This window comes from Chiloscyllium punctatum, chromosome 37, assembly GCF_047496795.1.
Source record: "Chiloscyllium punctatum isolate Juve2018m chromosome 37, sChiPun1.3, whole genome shotgun sequence".
Lineage (NCBI taxonomy): Eukaryota > Metazoa > Chordata > Chondrichthyes > Orectolobiformes > Hemiscylliidae > Chiloscyllium > Chiloscyllium punctatum.
The window spans coordinates 26,964,884-26,982,333 of NC_092775.1; the positions used below are offsets into that span (position 1 = coordinate 26,964,884).

At 40.0% G+C, this 17,450-nt stretch overlaps 1 protein-coding gene across 6 annotated transcripts in view; it reads left to right on the plus strand.

Annotated features, from left to right (window-relative positions):
- ptprt (protein tyrosine phosphatase receptor type T) overlaps positions 1-17,450 on the plus strand; it is a 1,418,554-nt gene that overhangs the window by 1,237,206 nt on the left and 163,898 nt on the right. For all 6 annotated transcript variants that reach the window (XM_072556501.1, XM_072556497.1, XM_072556496.1 and 3 more), the window contains one exon: positions 4,684-4,871. In XM_072556501.1, the coding sequence (XP_072412602.1) occupies positions 4,684-4,871 (188 nt within the window). The remainder of the gene's footprint in view (positions 1-4,683; positions 4,872-17,450) is intronic.

Consider the following 17,450-nt stretch of genomic DNA (forward strand, 5'->3'; position numbering starts at 1 on the left):
TCCGGGAATATCCTCCCTCAGCACAGCTGTAATGCTATCCCTTATCAAAAGTGCCACTCCCCTTCCTCTCTTGCCTCCCTTTCTATCCTTCCTGTAGCATTTGTACCCTGGAACATTAAGCTGCCAGTCCTGTCCATCGCTGAGCCATGTTTCTGTAATTGCAATGATATCCCAGTCCCATGTTCCTAACCATGCCCTGAGTTCATCTGCCTTCCCTGTTAGGCCTCTTGCATTGAAATAAATGCAGTTTAATTTGTCAATCCTACCTTGTTCTCTGCTTTGTCCCTGCCTGCCCTGACTGTTTGACTCGCCTTTGTTCTCAACTGTACCAGTCTCAGATTGAACATAAAACATAGAATATAGAAAAGTACAGCACAGGACTGCCCTTTGGCCCACGATGCTGTGCCGAGGATTAATCCTAATGTAAAATAAAATAACTGAACCTATGCACCCCTCATTTCACTGCTTTCCATGTGCATGTCCAGTAGTCGTTTAAATGTCGCTAATGACTCTGCTTCCACCATCACGGCTGGCAACGCATTTCATGCATTCACAACTCTCTGCATAAAGAACCTTCCTCTGATGTCCCCTCTATACCTTTCTCCTAATATCTTAAAACTATGACCCCTCATGCCAGTCAGTCCTGCGCTGGGGAAAAGTCTCTGGCTATTGACTCTATCCATGCCTCTCATTATCTTGTATACCTTGATCAGGTCACCTCTCTTCCTCCTTCTCTCCAGAGAGAAAAGTCCAAGCTTAGTCAACCTCTCTTCATAAGGCAAGCCCTCCAGTCCAGGCAGCATCCTGGTAAACCATTCTTTGCACCCTCTCCAAAGCCTCTGTATCTTTCCTATATTAGCACGACCAGAACTGGACACAGCTTTCCAATTGTGGTCTCACCAGGGACTTGTAGATCTGCAGCAAAATCTCGTGGCTCTTAAACTCGATCCCTCTGTTCATGAAAGCCAAAACACCATATGCTTTCTTAACAACCCTATCCACTTGGGTGGCAACTTTGAGGGATCTACGTACTTGAACACCAAGATCCCTCTGTTCCTCCACACTGCCAAGAATCCTGTCTTTAATCCTATATTCAGCATTCAAGTTAGACCTTCCAAAATGCATCTCTTCGCATTTATCCAGGTTGAACCCCATCTGCCATTTCTCAGCCCAGTTCTGCATCCTGTCTATGTCGTGCTGCAGCCTGCAATAGCCCACGATACTATCAACAGCACCTCCAACCTTTTGGCCATCGGCAAATTTACTAACCAACCCCTCAGCCTCCTCATCCAAGACATTTATAAACACTACAAAGAGCAAAGGCCCAAGAACAGAGCCCTGCAGGACCCCACTCATCACGGACCTCCAGGGAGAATACTTTCCATTTACATTCACTCTCTGCCTTTTGTCAGCCAACCAATTCTGAATCTAGATAGCCAAATCTCCCTGTATCCCATACTTCCTGACTTTATGAACGAGCCTAGCACAGGGAACCTTATCAAATGCCTTGCTGAAGTCCATATACACCACATCTACTGCTCAACCTTCATCAACCTGTTTTGTCATATCCTTAAAGAACTCAATAATATTTGTGAGGCATGACCAGCCCCTCACAAAGCCATGCCTTTAATCATGCTTTGTGTTTCCAAATAGTCATAAATCTTATCCCTCAGAATTCTTTCCAAAACTTTGCTGACCACAAACATAAGACTGACTGGTCTATAATTGCCAGGGATTTACCAATCACTGTTCTTGAAAAGAGGAACGACATTCGCCTCCTTGCAGTCCTCCGGTACGACTCTCGTGGAGAGTGAGGAGGCAAAGCTCTTTGCTTTCCTCACTATATCCCTGGGTCCCACCCCTGCTACCTTACTAGTTTAAATCCTCCTGAGCAGTTCCAGCAAATCTCCCTGCCAGTTTATTAGCCTCCTTTCAATGTAAGTGAAATCTGTCCTTCTTGTACAGGTCACTTCTACTCCTAAACAGCTTCCAATGATCCAAAAATGTGAATCCTTCTCCCATATACCAACACCTCAACCATGCATTAATCTGCTCTATCCTCCTATTCCTGCCCTCACTGGCTCGTAGCAGTGGGAGTAATCCAGATATTACTACTCTCGAGGACCTCCTTTTTAATTCTTGCCTAACTCTCTGTAATCTCTGTTCAGAATCTCAACCTTTAAACTTCCTATATTGTTGGTTCCAATGTGGACAATGACCTCTTGCTGGCCCTTCTCTCCCTTGAGAACATTCTGCACCCGCTCTGAGACATCCTTGATACTGGCACCAGGGAAGCAACACTCCATTCTGATTTTTTGCTGCTAGCCACAGAAACGTCTGTCTGTACCTCAGACTAGAGAGTCCCCTGAGACAATCGATCGCTTGGAACCCAATATACCTCTCATTACATTAGAGTCAGTCTCAATACCAGAAACTTGGCTGTTCATTCTACATTCTCCTGAGAATCCATCACCCCCTACATTTTCCAAAACAGCATACTTGCTTGAAGTGGGGATAGCCACAGAAGAGTCCTGCACTACCTGCCGACCTCTCTTACCTTTCCTTGAGTTAACCCATCTATGTGACTGTATCTGAGACTTTCCACCCCCGTTCCTATGCCTGCCATCCATCATATCCCCTTGCTCGGGCAAAGATATAAGATAAACTTAAGGGGGAACTTTTTCACGCAGAGGGTATGGAATGAGCTGCCAGAGGAAGTGGTGGAGGCTGGTACAATTGCAACATTTAAAAGGCATCTGGATCGGTATATGAATAGGAAGGGTTTGGAGGAATATGGGCCAGGTGCTGGCAGGTGGGGCTAGATTGGGTTGGGATATCTGGTCGGCATGGACGGGTTGGACCGAAGGGTCTGTTTCCATGCTGTACATCTCTCTCTCTCTTTCTATGACGCTACTTTTCACATTATGTCCTTTTGAAACTGAGTCAGTTAAAAGACATCATTTGAATTATATTTAAATGCAAATAAATTCATTCACACACAAATCTCAGACACCAAAAGGTGTGAAAATACACTTCAACAATCCAGTTAGTCATGAATGAATAGGAAAGGTTTGGAGGGGCATGGGACAGGAGCAGGCAGGCAGATGGGACAAGTTTAGTTTGAAATTATGTTCAGCATGGACTGGTTGGACTGAAGGGTCTGCTTCCGTGTTGTAGACTCTATGAACCAAGAATTTACTACTGCTCTGATGTTCCTGCCACTGTTTAAACATCCAATAGCACATTTAGACTAATGCTGTGGCATCAGTGTGAAATGCTTACATTTTGCAACATTTTTGGGGTTCTGGTGTTCACACAGCCTAAATCTGATAAAAATGTCTGACTTGATACTGGAGCAAAAAAAACTGTCCCAGATTTAGACAGACAGTAAATTTGTAAGGGTAGAGCAAAAGCAAAATAGTGTACATGCTGAAAAGCTGCAATGTAAGCATAAAATATAAACATCAAGCAGCATCTGCAGAGAGTGAAACAGAGTCAGTGTTTCAGGTCAGCACTGACCTGAGATGTTAACTCGGTTTCTATCCACAGATGCTGCCTGACCTGCATTAGAGACAAAAAAAACTGCAAGTGCTGGAATCCAAGAAGACAAGCAGGAGGCTGGAAGGACACAGCAAGCCAGGCAGCATCAGGACGTGGAGAAGTCGACGTTTCAGGTGTAACCCTTGTTCAGGTTGTTGGGGGAAAAATTCACATTCTGCACTGGAGCTTGAGATTTTCCACTGCTTCACTTCAGAATTGCAAGTCAGCACTGCGACCCTGCAGTCTAGACGCAGCATTATTCACAGGCTGGGGATTTGATGGAATTAAATAAATGCCGTTGGATATTTTTAGGATATCTTCAGAAAGGTGTCAATGTTTGTTCAGGTAAACAGTGACTTCTAGTGCCTTGGAGTTAGTACTGCACTTTACATTTCTAAATACTTAATACATTTAGAAATTTCAAGAAAGAAAAAGCAGAAAAACTACTAATGTCAAAAATATGAATAGAAACTACCGGAAAGCTTGGCCTCTTACATATTTCCAATTTTCAACATTCTACCATTAGTAACTGTGTCTAAAATTACCTGAAACTTTGTAATTATTTTCTTAAACTCTCCTTGTCTCTACTTTTCGTTCCTCCCTTAAGATGTTAACATGCAACAATAACTCCAAATGTTGGTCACTGCCAAATTTTGTCATTGATGATTTGTCATATTAAAGGTGCTATATAAATGCCAGCTATTGCTGGAATGCAGGTGAGGTCAGTTTCAGGTAAGTGCTCTTTATCAGATTTACTGTATATTTCTACCATCTTGGTTTATTATGGACAGGTCTGAAGATTTTTTTCAAACGTCTTAAATTTTAGAAATCCTTTAATCAATTGGAAACTGATTGAAAAATGGCACTTCAATATTATCATCTTCCTTTTTGACATCATACCTTAATTCTTCAGAGAACATTTTGTCAGGTTTTATCTCCTCTCACAAATTTCCATTTTACACTCTTGCAGTTTCATTAGAAAATATATACAAAGGACAGCACAAAAAACATCATTAATAGTTAACCAGAGTTGTTTTTTTGCGGCAGCAAAGTAGATGATTTGTATTCCCACGTCTGGTGTGTGTATGTGGCAGATTCAAGATTGCTTAACGTTTCTGATTATCTGATATTTTTGAAATGCAGACAGCAACCATGAGGATATCACTCAGCCAGCTAGAGTCGTTCAAACCCATTCCTACAGAAATTGTGAACCTGTTGAAATGTCGTATCAAACTGGACACCTTCAACCTGCTATAAGAGTAGCAGATCTACTGCAGCACATCACACAGATGAAATGTGGCAAGGGCTATGGCTTTAAGGAAGAATATGAGGTAAGTTCAAAAGTAATATTTACAAAATGCACTCTCATATTCTAATTACAGTGAAGGACTCTGTCTTCAAATGAAAGGTCCTAAAGTTAAAGTTAAACCTTTAAGTCATGAGAAAGATAAATTTAAGTCAAACACATGAAAGGGCGTTCATTGCTTTTTGCCTGTAGAGAAATGATAGTAATGAAGGTAAAATGAATGAACCAGAGTAAATATGAGTTTGTCCCATTTTGTAACAGTGATACTATCTGTATGTTCTCAAAACCGACTTTGCAGTTGTTGGAATTGTGACAAGGCACGCATGAAATTGCATAACACAGCTGGAAAACAAATATAAGAACTTCTCCATAACCGGTTCAGATTTCACCACTTGTGGAAACCTGTTGATGATCCATAGTAATTTTAATTGTGGTTGCCTCAAATATGATTAACTATAGACCTTGAAATGATTATTTCCACTATTTATTGATATGGTATTGATTGAAGGAGGCAATAGGTGAATATCACAAATAATAATTTGCATGTTTCGGATATCATCGTTGATTTGGATATGATGATCAAAACTAACAATGTGATGGTTTTGAGTTTGTGCAAGCCCACAGTATATAGTGGCTTTGTAATTAATCTGAAAACCCAGTTTTATGGCCAAATCATTCACGAGGTAATGCGACAAGTTGGTAAATATGTGTTATCTGGAATCAGTGACTGTTGAACAGTGGTATATAATGAACTGAGCCTTTTTCATATTGTCAAAGACACCTCATTGTATTTTGCATTTTACTTGAGTTCTGAAGGACTTATTCTGGACTCAAAACATTAACCCTGTTTCTCTCTCCACAGACACAGCCAGACCTGCTGAGCTTCTCCAGCACCTTCCGTTTTTATTTCATGGTATTTTACATGTAGTAAAATATACCCATGCATTTGAAACAAAGAACAACTGGTCACATCAGCATATAATCATAATTTATAATGAATGTGAAAAAACTAATATGCAATTAATTTAAACTTTATAGCTATCTGATGTACAGTAAAAGGGGATATTGACTCACTCTTTGCTCCCAGCAAGAAGTCTGTTTGCTGGCATCTTGAAAATTGGTACCACAGTGTTGTATCCTGCCTTCAATTCACACTCCCTTCAAACACAGTTCCCTGATGGCAGTATAGAACCAATCAATTTACACAATAATTGCACTGGCGTTTTCTGTTAAGAGATCAGTGCATATCCTGAATCTTTGAAAGGACAACACAGTGCAGCCAAGATTGGGAATCAGCAGGGTGGCACATTAGTGATTGCCAGTACACTGTCTTAATAATTTTGAAACAGAAATTTCTGGGGAGATTTTCCGACTTTACTCTGCTGGTGAGGAGCCTCACCTGCCGCTAGCAAATATTTCGAAGTTTGGAGCTTGCTGCAGATGTTTTACCAATCATACATAGCAGGCGGCTAAAACTGTGAAATTCTGCAAAACAAGGCTCCCTACCTGTACTAAGAAACTGGAAGATTATCCATTAATGTCTAGAAATAGCTCTTTGTAGATGAAATACACATTTTTTGGAAGAATAAGTGCCTGATTTTGTGATATAATTTATGACTGCAGTTCTATTCACAGGAACAAAAGATTGAAGTCAATGAAAATGCTTGTATTTATAAAGCCCCTTTAATGTATTAAAATAGCCAAATGGATTTCACAGAAGCATTCTAAAAGCAAATTTGACACTGAGCTGACTAATAAGAGGCCAGAAGACCAAAGGCTTAATTCAGAGGTGGTTTGGAGGAGGAAAGTGACATATAGAGAAACAGAGCGATATAGGAACAGAGCCTGGGGCCTCAGCAACTGAAGGCACAGCCACCAGTGGTGCAGTGATTAAAATAAAAATGCTCATATGGCCAGATTAAGAGGCATGCAGATATTTCCAAGGGGGTTACAGATAATAGATGGGATAAAAGCCACAGACAAATTTGAAAACAAGGATCAGAATTGATGATCAGAATGGTGACCACGTAACTATTGTTGATTGTTGTAAACACGCATCTTATTCACTGATGCCCTTTCAGGAAAGAAATCTGCGAGATGTGGGGTAAATTAAAAATCACACAACACCAGGTTCCAGTCCAACAGGTTTATTTGGAAGTCCAAGCTTTTGGAGTGCTCCTCCTTCATCAGGTAGCTATAACCTGGTGATGTGTGATTTTTAACTTTATCCACCCAGTCCAACACCGGCTTCTCCACATATGTGGGGAAGGAAGACTTTTAAAAAAGAAAAGATTACCACTCATTTGCACTACATCACAGACAGAAAAATGTCTTTCTGAACCTCACTGATGATCTCTTTGGAAGAACTTGTAAATCATAAGTGAAGAATATGAGGAGAACAGTAAAGTGCCAACAAAAGATATACAAGGTGATGACTGAAAGTAATAGCTGTGGCTCTGTAAGCCACTAATTCTAAAGGTTCAAGTCCTGCTCCAGTGACTTCAGCTAAAGTCCAAAGGAGTGCTGCATTAACAGCTAGCCTAATATCAGCTGTGTAACCATCGTTCATTGTCAGAAAAACCCATCAGGTTCACTAATGTCCTTTCAGGAAGGAATTCTGCTCCCCTTACCTGGTCTGGCCTACACGTGACTCCAGATCCACAGCAATCTCATTGATTCAGAACCATTCTTTGAAAATATGTGGCAAGACAGTCCGTTCAAGGGCCAATTAGGGAATCAATTACCTTCTGGGTTCCAGCATGAAGAAAGCAATTTCCTTTCTTTTTACTCGGCAGTGCATTGATGAGGGGATTTTCTCAGCTGTGACTTACACAGCACATTAGCCCACATACGGCAGGGTAGAAACTGGTTTTTAAAACTTGTTTTTGTGTCTTCTTAAAATGGGAAAAAAACAGATTTGACTCTTCCCCTTGACTGCTGTCTTTCCCAACATGTTCACAGCCTGACATAACTCAGAGGCAACTGCGCTTTAGTCTGCAGTGCATTTCTCCCTTTGAAGTCCTTCTCTTTGAAGTTTCTTAAACACCACTCAGTTGTGAAATTCTAGGTGTCCCTCAAGGCCTGAGGATAATCCACGTATGTCTTTGAGATAATCACTGAAGTTACAGCCTCAATCAATTTGGTTGTGTGTACTCTTGTAAAAAAATACATTATAATTAAAAGTCAATATAAAGTCTACAATATGATCCATAATCATGATATCAAAATTGTAAGTCATTATTTTAAATATATATGAATATGCACCACTAGAGGAATTGACCTACGCAAACAAACATTAGTAGGAAAGCAAATAAGTTATTAGAATGTATGATAGCAAATTAAGTTACACATGCCTTGATAAAGAAAAGCTAATGTTGTAGAGAGTAGTGTCCCTATCTCTGGGCTAGAAGCTTTGGTTTAACTCCTACTCCAGGACTTGATAGCCAAGGAAGATGCATTCATAACAGGAGTAAAGCATGTTGAATATCAATATTGTCGTAAATCCTTCCAATTATGCCAGTAGCAGTAAGTGACAGTGAGAAGAATTCCCTGGTGACCCACGTGATGGAAATAAATTGGAGGCACCATCATCATTATTTACAGCTAAAGGTTACAATATGCATGTAAAAGTGTCTGTTGCCAGCATATTTTGTACACCTTGTGGTGTGATTAGATTGATGCCAACAGTATGGCATTCCATCATCCTGCAGTCTGGGGTAGATGCAGGGCCTGCCTCCTTGCCTGAACATGGCAGGGATGCACTATTATGGGTTAAGACTAGCTTTTGGTCACAGAACTTAAGAGAAAGTATAAGGTGCATTGGTATGAATGAGAGTATAATCTACAATAGAATTTTTAATGGGCTAAATCACCACTTCTCAATTATCGCAACTTTTCTATTCAAAGCAGAATTCATACATAAAGTCGAAGGACACAAAGAAAGTTCTTTAGTCTGGCATATTCATACTGTGTGATGAAAGGAAGTTAATCTGATTTACACATGTAATTTAGAAAGCTTTATGATGCTGGTGTTTGGATCACTATGTTATATGCCCAATGAGTAAACCCAGAAAGTCTGCCCTTAATCTCCCATCACATTTCCAGAAGAAGATCAGTGAAGCTCCCAGATAATCTGTTCATGATCATTTTTTTAATATTTAGTTCCCTGTCCACTAGTCCCACCTCCTACCCCTCCCCCCACCCCCACCCCCACCCCCCAGTGTGTTTCTTGCAAACCAGAGGAAGCATTTGGGAAAAGGAAAGTCAAAGAGAAACCTTCAGATTAGCAAGAACCTAACAATACAGCTTGAGAACAGGGACAATGTTGTTTTTTTCCCAGTTTTTGCTCTACCCATGTATTTTGAATCTGTTTATCCATCTGTATGTGTGTTTAAGGGAGACTTTATAATGGGCTTAGGGTTTTAATTCATATAGGTTAAATTTAAGTAGTTTAATTGTTTAGCTGTAACAAGAATCTAATAAATAGTGATTATTAAGTACAGAAATCTGGTTTGTGCTTTTTATCAACCTCGTTCTGCAAATCAGGTAGCTTAGGGTATTTGCATATCTCTTTGAAAGCTTTAACTTTTGAAATGATTGCAGGAACAGTAATATGCTCCCCCAGTGAGTCATGACAGGTAACAGTTATACGTGCAAGTAATACTTACAGCAACATTTGAGAAGATTTGTAGCTCAGGTTGATGATAAGTATATAAGTTATCTCACTGAGCTGGAAGGTTTGTTTTCAGACATTTCCTCACTTTCATCAGTGAGAGTCTCCGGTGAAGCACTGGGTGGTATGCCCCATCTTTCTATTTATTGGTCTTGGTTTCTTCAGGTGGGTGATGTCATTTCAAGTTCTTTCTTTCAAGGGAAAGTAGATGAGATCTAAATCGATGTGTTTATTGATGGAGTTCTGGTTAGAATGCCATGCCTCTAAGAATTCTCGTGCATGTCTTTGCATGTCCTAGGGTGTGTGTGTTGTTCCAGTCAAAGTGGTGTCCTTCTTTGTCTGTATGTATGCATGCAAACTCATGATAGTGGGTCATGTCTTTTGGTGGTCAGTTGGTGTTCATGTATCCTTGTGGCAAGTTTCCTGCTAGTGTGTCTGATTGTTTTTTACAGTTTAGATTAGATTAGATTAGATTACTTACAGTATGGAAACAGGCCCTTCGGCCCAACAAGTCCACACCGCCCCGCCGAAGCGCAACCCACCCATACCCCTACATCTACCCCTTACCTAACACTACGGGCAATTTAGCATGGCCAATTCACCTGACCTGCACATCTTTGGACTGTGGGAGGAAACCGGAGCACCCGGAGGAAACCCACGCAGACACGGGGAGAACGTGCAAACTCCACACAGTCAGTCGCCTGAGGCGGGAATTGAACCCGGGTCTCTGGCGCTGTGAGGCAGCAGTGCTAACCACTGTGCCACCGTGCCGCCCATGGTATCTTGTAAATGATGTCAATTTTGCTGGTAGTATCTAGTGGATCCTTGAGATTCATTAGTCACTAGTTTAAGGGTGTTGGTAGGTTTGTGGGCTATCATGATGCTAAGGGGTCTGAGTAGCCTGGAAGTCATTTCTGATAATGTCTTTGATATAAGGTAATTTGGCTGTCGTTTTTGATTGTGTTGTGCCTGCTTGTCTGGGTTTCTTTCTGAGGAATCAGCAAATTGTGTTTATTGGATACCCGTTTTTCTTGAAAACATTGTGTAGATATTTTTCTTCTGCTGTTTGTAGTTCTTCATCCCAACAGCCACAAATGGAGCTGCTTCACGATATTATTTCAATGAGCTACATCACACTGCAGCACCCAAGAACTACAAACAGGAGAAGAAAAATATTTACACAATGGTTTCAAGAAAAACGGGTACCCAATAAAAAGAATCTGCTGATTCATCAGAAACAAACCCAAACAGGCAGGCGCAATGCAACCAAATCCTGTAGCCACATTACCTTACACCAAGGACATCAACGACTTCCAAACTACTCAAATCCCTTGGCATCATGGCAGGCCACAAACCTACCAACACACTTAAACAGCAACTAATGAACCTAAAGGATTCAATAGATACTACCAGCAAAACTAACGCCATTTACAAAATACCTTGCACGAACTGTAAAAAAACACTACATCAGATGAACAAGCAGGAAACCTGCCACCAGGATACATGAACAACAACTGACCACCAAAAGACATGACCCACTATCATGAATTTGCATACATACAGACAAAGAAGGACACCACTTTGACTGGGACAATACACACATCCTAGGACAGGCGAAACAAAGACATGAATGAGAATTCTTAGAGGCCTGGCATTCTAACCAGAACTCCATCAATAAATACTTAGATCTGATCTACCTTACCTTGAAAAAAAAACTGGAAATGACATCACCCACCTTAAGAAACCAAGACCAATAAATAGAGAGATGGGACATACCACCAGCGCTTCACTGGAGACTTTCACTGATGATGTTACCTAGTCATGGTGATGAAACATCTGAAATCAAACTTTCCAGCTCAATGACCTAACTTACATGCTTATTAATAGTTATACTATACGAGTACTGACCATTTCCAGCAGGAGGAAATCTCATCAGCTCTTCCTTGATAGTCAAGTGTATTTTTATTACTGAATCACCCACAATCAACCACCTAGAGTTACCATTGAAGCTGAACTGGACCAGCCATACAAATACTGTGGCTACAAGTTCAGGTCAGATGCTGGGTATTCTGCAGTAAGTAATTCACTCCCTGATACTCCAAAGCCTGTCTCTTATCTCCAAGGCACAAGTCAGGTGTGAGATGGATTACCCTCCATTTGCCTGGATAAGTACAACTTCAACAATCCATTTGATTCAGCATGTTTAAGTCATTCCCTCTGCCATGTGCCAATACCACATCAGTACTGGCACTGCTCACTGTTCACAGAATGCACTGAAGGTACTTGTCAAAATTCCTCAGACTCCACCTTTCAAATCTGGGACTTGTACCATCTCAAAGAGAAGGGCTGCAGGCAGGTCAGAAAACCATCTCCTGCAATTCTTTCTTCCAACATACAACATCCTGACTTAAAACCATATCGCCTCTACTGTCATTAAATCAAAATTCCATAACCTCTGTCTCACAGTGTGCCTACACCACGTCGCCTGTAGCTACTCAAGAAGGTAGTTAAATTGTTTTGAAAGGCATTAGGAATGGATGATTAAATTTGGTTTCACAAGTGAAACTCTCATTCTGTGAATGAAAAGAAAGCACAAAATCTTTGGGCCAACGTTTGTATTAGCAAATGAAAGGAATAAATTTATTTTAGAAACACCCAACTTTAGCAACCAAATGTTACTTGTCCCAATCTTTTATAATAAGGACATACATCCACTTTTTGAATATTACCAAATATTTCCATTCACAAGATTTTAGGGAAACAATAGCCATATGCTGCATTTTTAAACTTAATGAAATATCATCTCCTGTTTGAGAATCACAGTTGCCTGATAGCTGTGAACAATTTTCCTCTGCAGCTTCAAACTAAAATTGCACACCAGAGAAATCTCTGTCAAACCTTTTGAATATTGGTTTCTAAGTATGATCCTGCATAGCAACAGTGGCTGTTGCTATGCAGCAACTTAGATTCAGCTTAGTCACAGTGATCCTTTCTTTATTCCCTTCAATATTATCTCTTGAAAATAAAGTAGGGTGACACACATAATGACTTTATATGTACACTTCACACAATTCAACGTGATTCTAAATTATTGTGATTGTATTCAGCTTTCATTTGATAGGCTTGTAGTTGTAAGGTAGCTCTCTGTCTCAGGTAACAATTGATGAAAGTACCAAAACCTATCTATCATTCTCATTTCAAATTACTCCTTGGGGATAAAAAGATTTCTGAGCTTTCATTGCACTAAATAGATACATATTGAGGAAGCTATTCATGAGCTCCTTAATTAATTTTGCCACTTGTAGAGTGAATAATAGCATAATGGTAAAGTTACTGGACTTGTACCAACCTGGTTCTCCAGAATGTAACCTCAAATCCCACAGTAATACTTGGAGGAATCTAAACTTGACTAACGAAGTAACTGCAATTAAAGAGCTAATCTTCACTAATGATGACGACAATTCCTTTGGGTTATTCAAAAGGTTCATCTGGTTTACTTATGAAAATCTGTTGACCGAATCAGCTCTCGCCATCAGTATGGTGAACTCTTACCTGCCTTCTGAAATGGTCCAGAAAGCCATTTTCTTGTATCAAAAATAATAGAAAAGTTCAAGAAGAATAAAAGTGTGCCAAAGGTATTGATCTAGGATCCTGAAGAGACAAAGTGACATGTAATGCATTTCACCCTGTAATGCTCATCAATATCTGGGACTCGTGGTAAAATTGGGAGAGTTGTCACACAGACTTTCTGTTTAGAATGAAAGGTAGGTATTCAGTTTCTTGAGTATCTTTGGAGCTGTTGTATTTTATCTCATGGTCAATATGGCAGAATGCCTTTAAGCAACTTGCTGATGATATCATCACTGAATCATGGGACATATCCTGAGGGAAAAAGTTGTATTAAACATTGTATTCTTCAATAGCACAATATCCACACCCTGTTTCTTCTGGAAAGGAGACAATATGAGCATCATCACAGCATGTATATTGCCCTGTTCAAAGCATACTCACTCCAGGAGCTATCTCATCTAGGCAAATAGAGAGTTGTGCTCTATAGTTGGTGAATAGGTTTCAGGGAATCAGGAGGTGAGTATTTGTCCAAACATAAACCAAAAAGTTGAATTCCCGACGTGAAGTGAATATGATTGCACTGACATTAAAACATGTAAATGAAGACTGGCATCGGGCAGCCTGAGTAAAATTGAAGTCAATATGAATCAGCAGCAAAGTTTGCCAATGACTGAGCTCATACCTGACACAAAGTGAGATAGTTGTGATTGTTGGAGACCAGTCACCTCAGGCCTAGTACATCACTGCAGGAACTCCTCAAGGTGATACTAAGTGATTCACCTTAACTCCATTATATGATTAGAGGTGGAGATGATTGTTTAATTATAAGCAATTTTCAATACCCATTCATAACTCATTAGATGAAGGTGTCCATGCACTAGTGATGATTTGGAGATGCCGGTGTTGGACTGGGGTGTACAAAGTTAAAAATCACACAACACCAGGTTATAGTTCAACAGGTTTAATTGGAAGCACACTAGCTTTCGGAGCGACGCTCCTTCATCAGGTAATGTTGTGTAATTTTTAGCTCCATGCACTAGTGTAGCAAGATCTGATAAGTGGCAAGTAACTTGATTACCACACAAGCCTCAGACAATTATATCAAACAAGTGAAAATATAGACATCTTCCCTTCATAATCAATGGCAATGCCAACATTGAATCACTTATCATCAATGTCTTGGAGATTACCATTGATCCAGAACCTTAGTTGAAACATTCGCATAATCTTTGTAAATACAAGAGCAGGTCAGAGTTGAGAATTCTGTCGTGAATATCTGACCCCCTGAATCTTAAGTCTGTCTGTCACCTAAAAGCTGCAAATCTGGGATCTGGTGGAATATTATCTATTTTTCTCCAACAATACTCAAGAAACTTGGTAGCATCCCAGGACAAAGCAGATGGTTTGATTGGCATACCATTCACCATGGAGGAGAAAGTGAGCACTGCAAATGCTGGAGATCAGAGTTGAAAAGTGTGGTGATGGAAAAGCACAGCAGGTCAAGCAGCATCCAAGGAGCAGGAGAGTTGACATTTCCATTATGAGCTCTTCATCAGGAATGAAGGGGTTGCTCAAGGGGGCTGAGAGGCAAAGGGGTTAGGGGAGTGTTGGGGCTAGGGGACAGTGACTCTCTTGCTCCTTAGATGCTGCCTAACCAGTTGTGCTTTTCCAGCACCACACTTTTCAATTCTGATCTCCAGCATCTGCAGTCCTCATACCATCCACCATATTTACCATTCACTCCCTCCATAGCCAGCACATAGTGGCAGTAGTTAGTACCAACAACTAAATGCAAGGTAGCAATTTGCCAAGCTCCCTTCAACAGCATCTTCCAACCCTATGGCTTCTACCACCTAGAAGAACAAGGTCAGCAAATGCATGGGGACACCACCAACTGCAAATTCCCTCCAAGTGTTATATTCACAACTGTTCATAATAATTGTTCATAATAACTGTTCACAACTATTCACAAGACAGTTTACAGTGTGATATTTGGTTTGACAAACCATAAGTTTTATTTTTACAGCTTGCTAGTGTAATGGTTAGTAACAATATATTTATATGAGGCTGCCAATGTACTTTTAACAAAAGAACATAAGTTTATTATTACAAAGAAGATAACAAAGCCTATACAGAGGAACCTTGATTATCCAAAGGGCATGGGCAAGGAATATTTTGTTAGATTAATTGAATTCCGGATAACATAATTTAACTAAGCATTGGGACTTTGTGATCTTGTCAGATAATCGATATTCAGATAATCGAATGCCGGAGATTCCTCTGTATATGACAATTTGAAAAGATAAGATAAACATCACAAATATAGATTCGACCTCTTTATGCCAGAAATATACTTAACCCAATGAAGTCTATCATCACTGTTTAATTTCTTACTCAACTAATGACTTTCTGTGCATTCACCAGATGGGATTGCCTATCTCTCCTGCAGCTAACTCATTAACTGTTGTTAAACTAGAAGAAAAGTACAGTAGCGCCTCGACTTACGAACTTAATCCATTCCGGGACCCAGTTCGCGAACCGAAAAGTTCGCGAACTGAATCAATTTTTCCCATTGTTTGGATAGCGTAAGAATGCTTGGATGTAGCAACGAATACTGTTCACAACGCATGCGCCAAAGACGAACTAAATGAGAACACGCAGGGCCCGAGAGCTTTTGCGTTCAACAAGCGTGTAGCAAAGCAGAACAGTGAAACCACGTGGTTGCACATGGGCTTTTTGTGTTCAAACCTTGAATTTCGTATGTACGTTGAAGCAAAATTTTACATGCAATCCTGTTCGTAAACTGATTTGTTCGTAAACGGGGTCGTTCGTATGTTGAGGCGCTACTGTACAGTGTTTATTCCAGTCCTGTCGAATTCAGCTGCTAAAATAGCTAAAGTATCTTTCCAGATCTGTTGATCTGGAGATTGCATAAGTTAAACTGCTCTCAGCTGGTATGGACTTTCTCTTCTCAACAGAACCTGTTTCTGGCATCTGGCCACTCCTTTGATTGGTTATGAAAACTCAATTTAGTTAACACTTCAGCAATTATCTGACCAGGTAGTCTGTCCAGTAATTTAGCTTAAGTAACATGATGCTTTGGAAATGTTTTTTGAACTACTGCCAAAAAAGAATTTCTGACAATAAATTAAAAAGAATCATATTCACATAGTTAAAAACCAAACACCTGTTTACCTCTAGAATTGCCTCCAGATATACAGAATCTTCCATGGATTTATGCAGTTTTTCAGCAAAATGAAATGCAATTTGGCAAGTACAAATTCACCTCACAAACTTATATGTGTGTGCCTGACAACAACACAAAGTGACCGAGAAGAGGCTGATAGCCAAGTGCGGTACCCATGGGGATGGCCTCAACCAGGAATTTGGGTTCATGTCACACCAAAGGTGTCCCCTCTGCACTATACTTTCACACACACACACCTATATAAGATTCTGTAAATCCCACTTTAGAAATAGAATCAGTCTGACCTAACACTGGGATGCAGACAGACTTTAACCTCAAACCTTCGATGCATTATCTGAGCTGAGATGGCACTTATTGTTAAAGCTACTTTGAGAATGTAACTTAGAAAAGTTCTGGGCTTTACATATGAAGGAACCGAAACTAACATGATCATTCTAAAAGACGAAAGACTTAAACTAAATTTGTTTAATATTACATTCCTGTTGCTATAAATTCTGTGTCTTATGATTCTGCTCCACAATCACCTAATGAAGAAGCAGTGCTTTGAAAGCTTGTGCTTCCAAATAAACCTGTTGGACTACAACCTGATGTGTAATTTTTAACTTTGTCCAACGCAATCCAATACCTGCATCTCCAAATCATAACTGATTATAAATCTTCTTTATATAAGTAATTCCCAATCCTTATTTGAAAGGATATTGCTGTTACTTCACAATCACTGGATTAAAATCCTGGAACTCTCTCTGTAGCAGCATTATGGTGTATCTATTCCATGTATACGTAATGTTTTAAGACACCTTACCAGCACTTTCTCAAGGGCAGTTATGAATGGACGTTAAATATTGACCCAGAAAGTGATGAACAGAATAATGCATAACTTACCCAAGGTGTGACAATTAATCAAAGAATGGCATTAGACATTTGGAACATGTAGGAAACTTCATACCAAAGCCCAATTTCTATTTTTGCACAATATCAATGACATGCTTTTGGATGTAGGTTTGCTCACTGAGCTGGAAGGTCCATTTCCAGATGTTCCTTCACCTACTAGGTAACATCTTCAGTGGGCTCCTGAGCAAAGCACTGTTGATAATTCCTGCTTTCTATTTATATGTTTGTTTTCTTTGGGTTGATACATTTTTCCTGTGGTGACA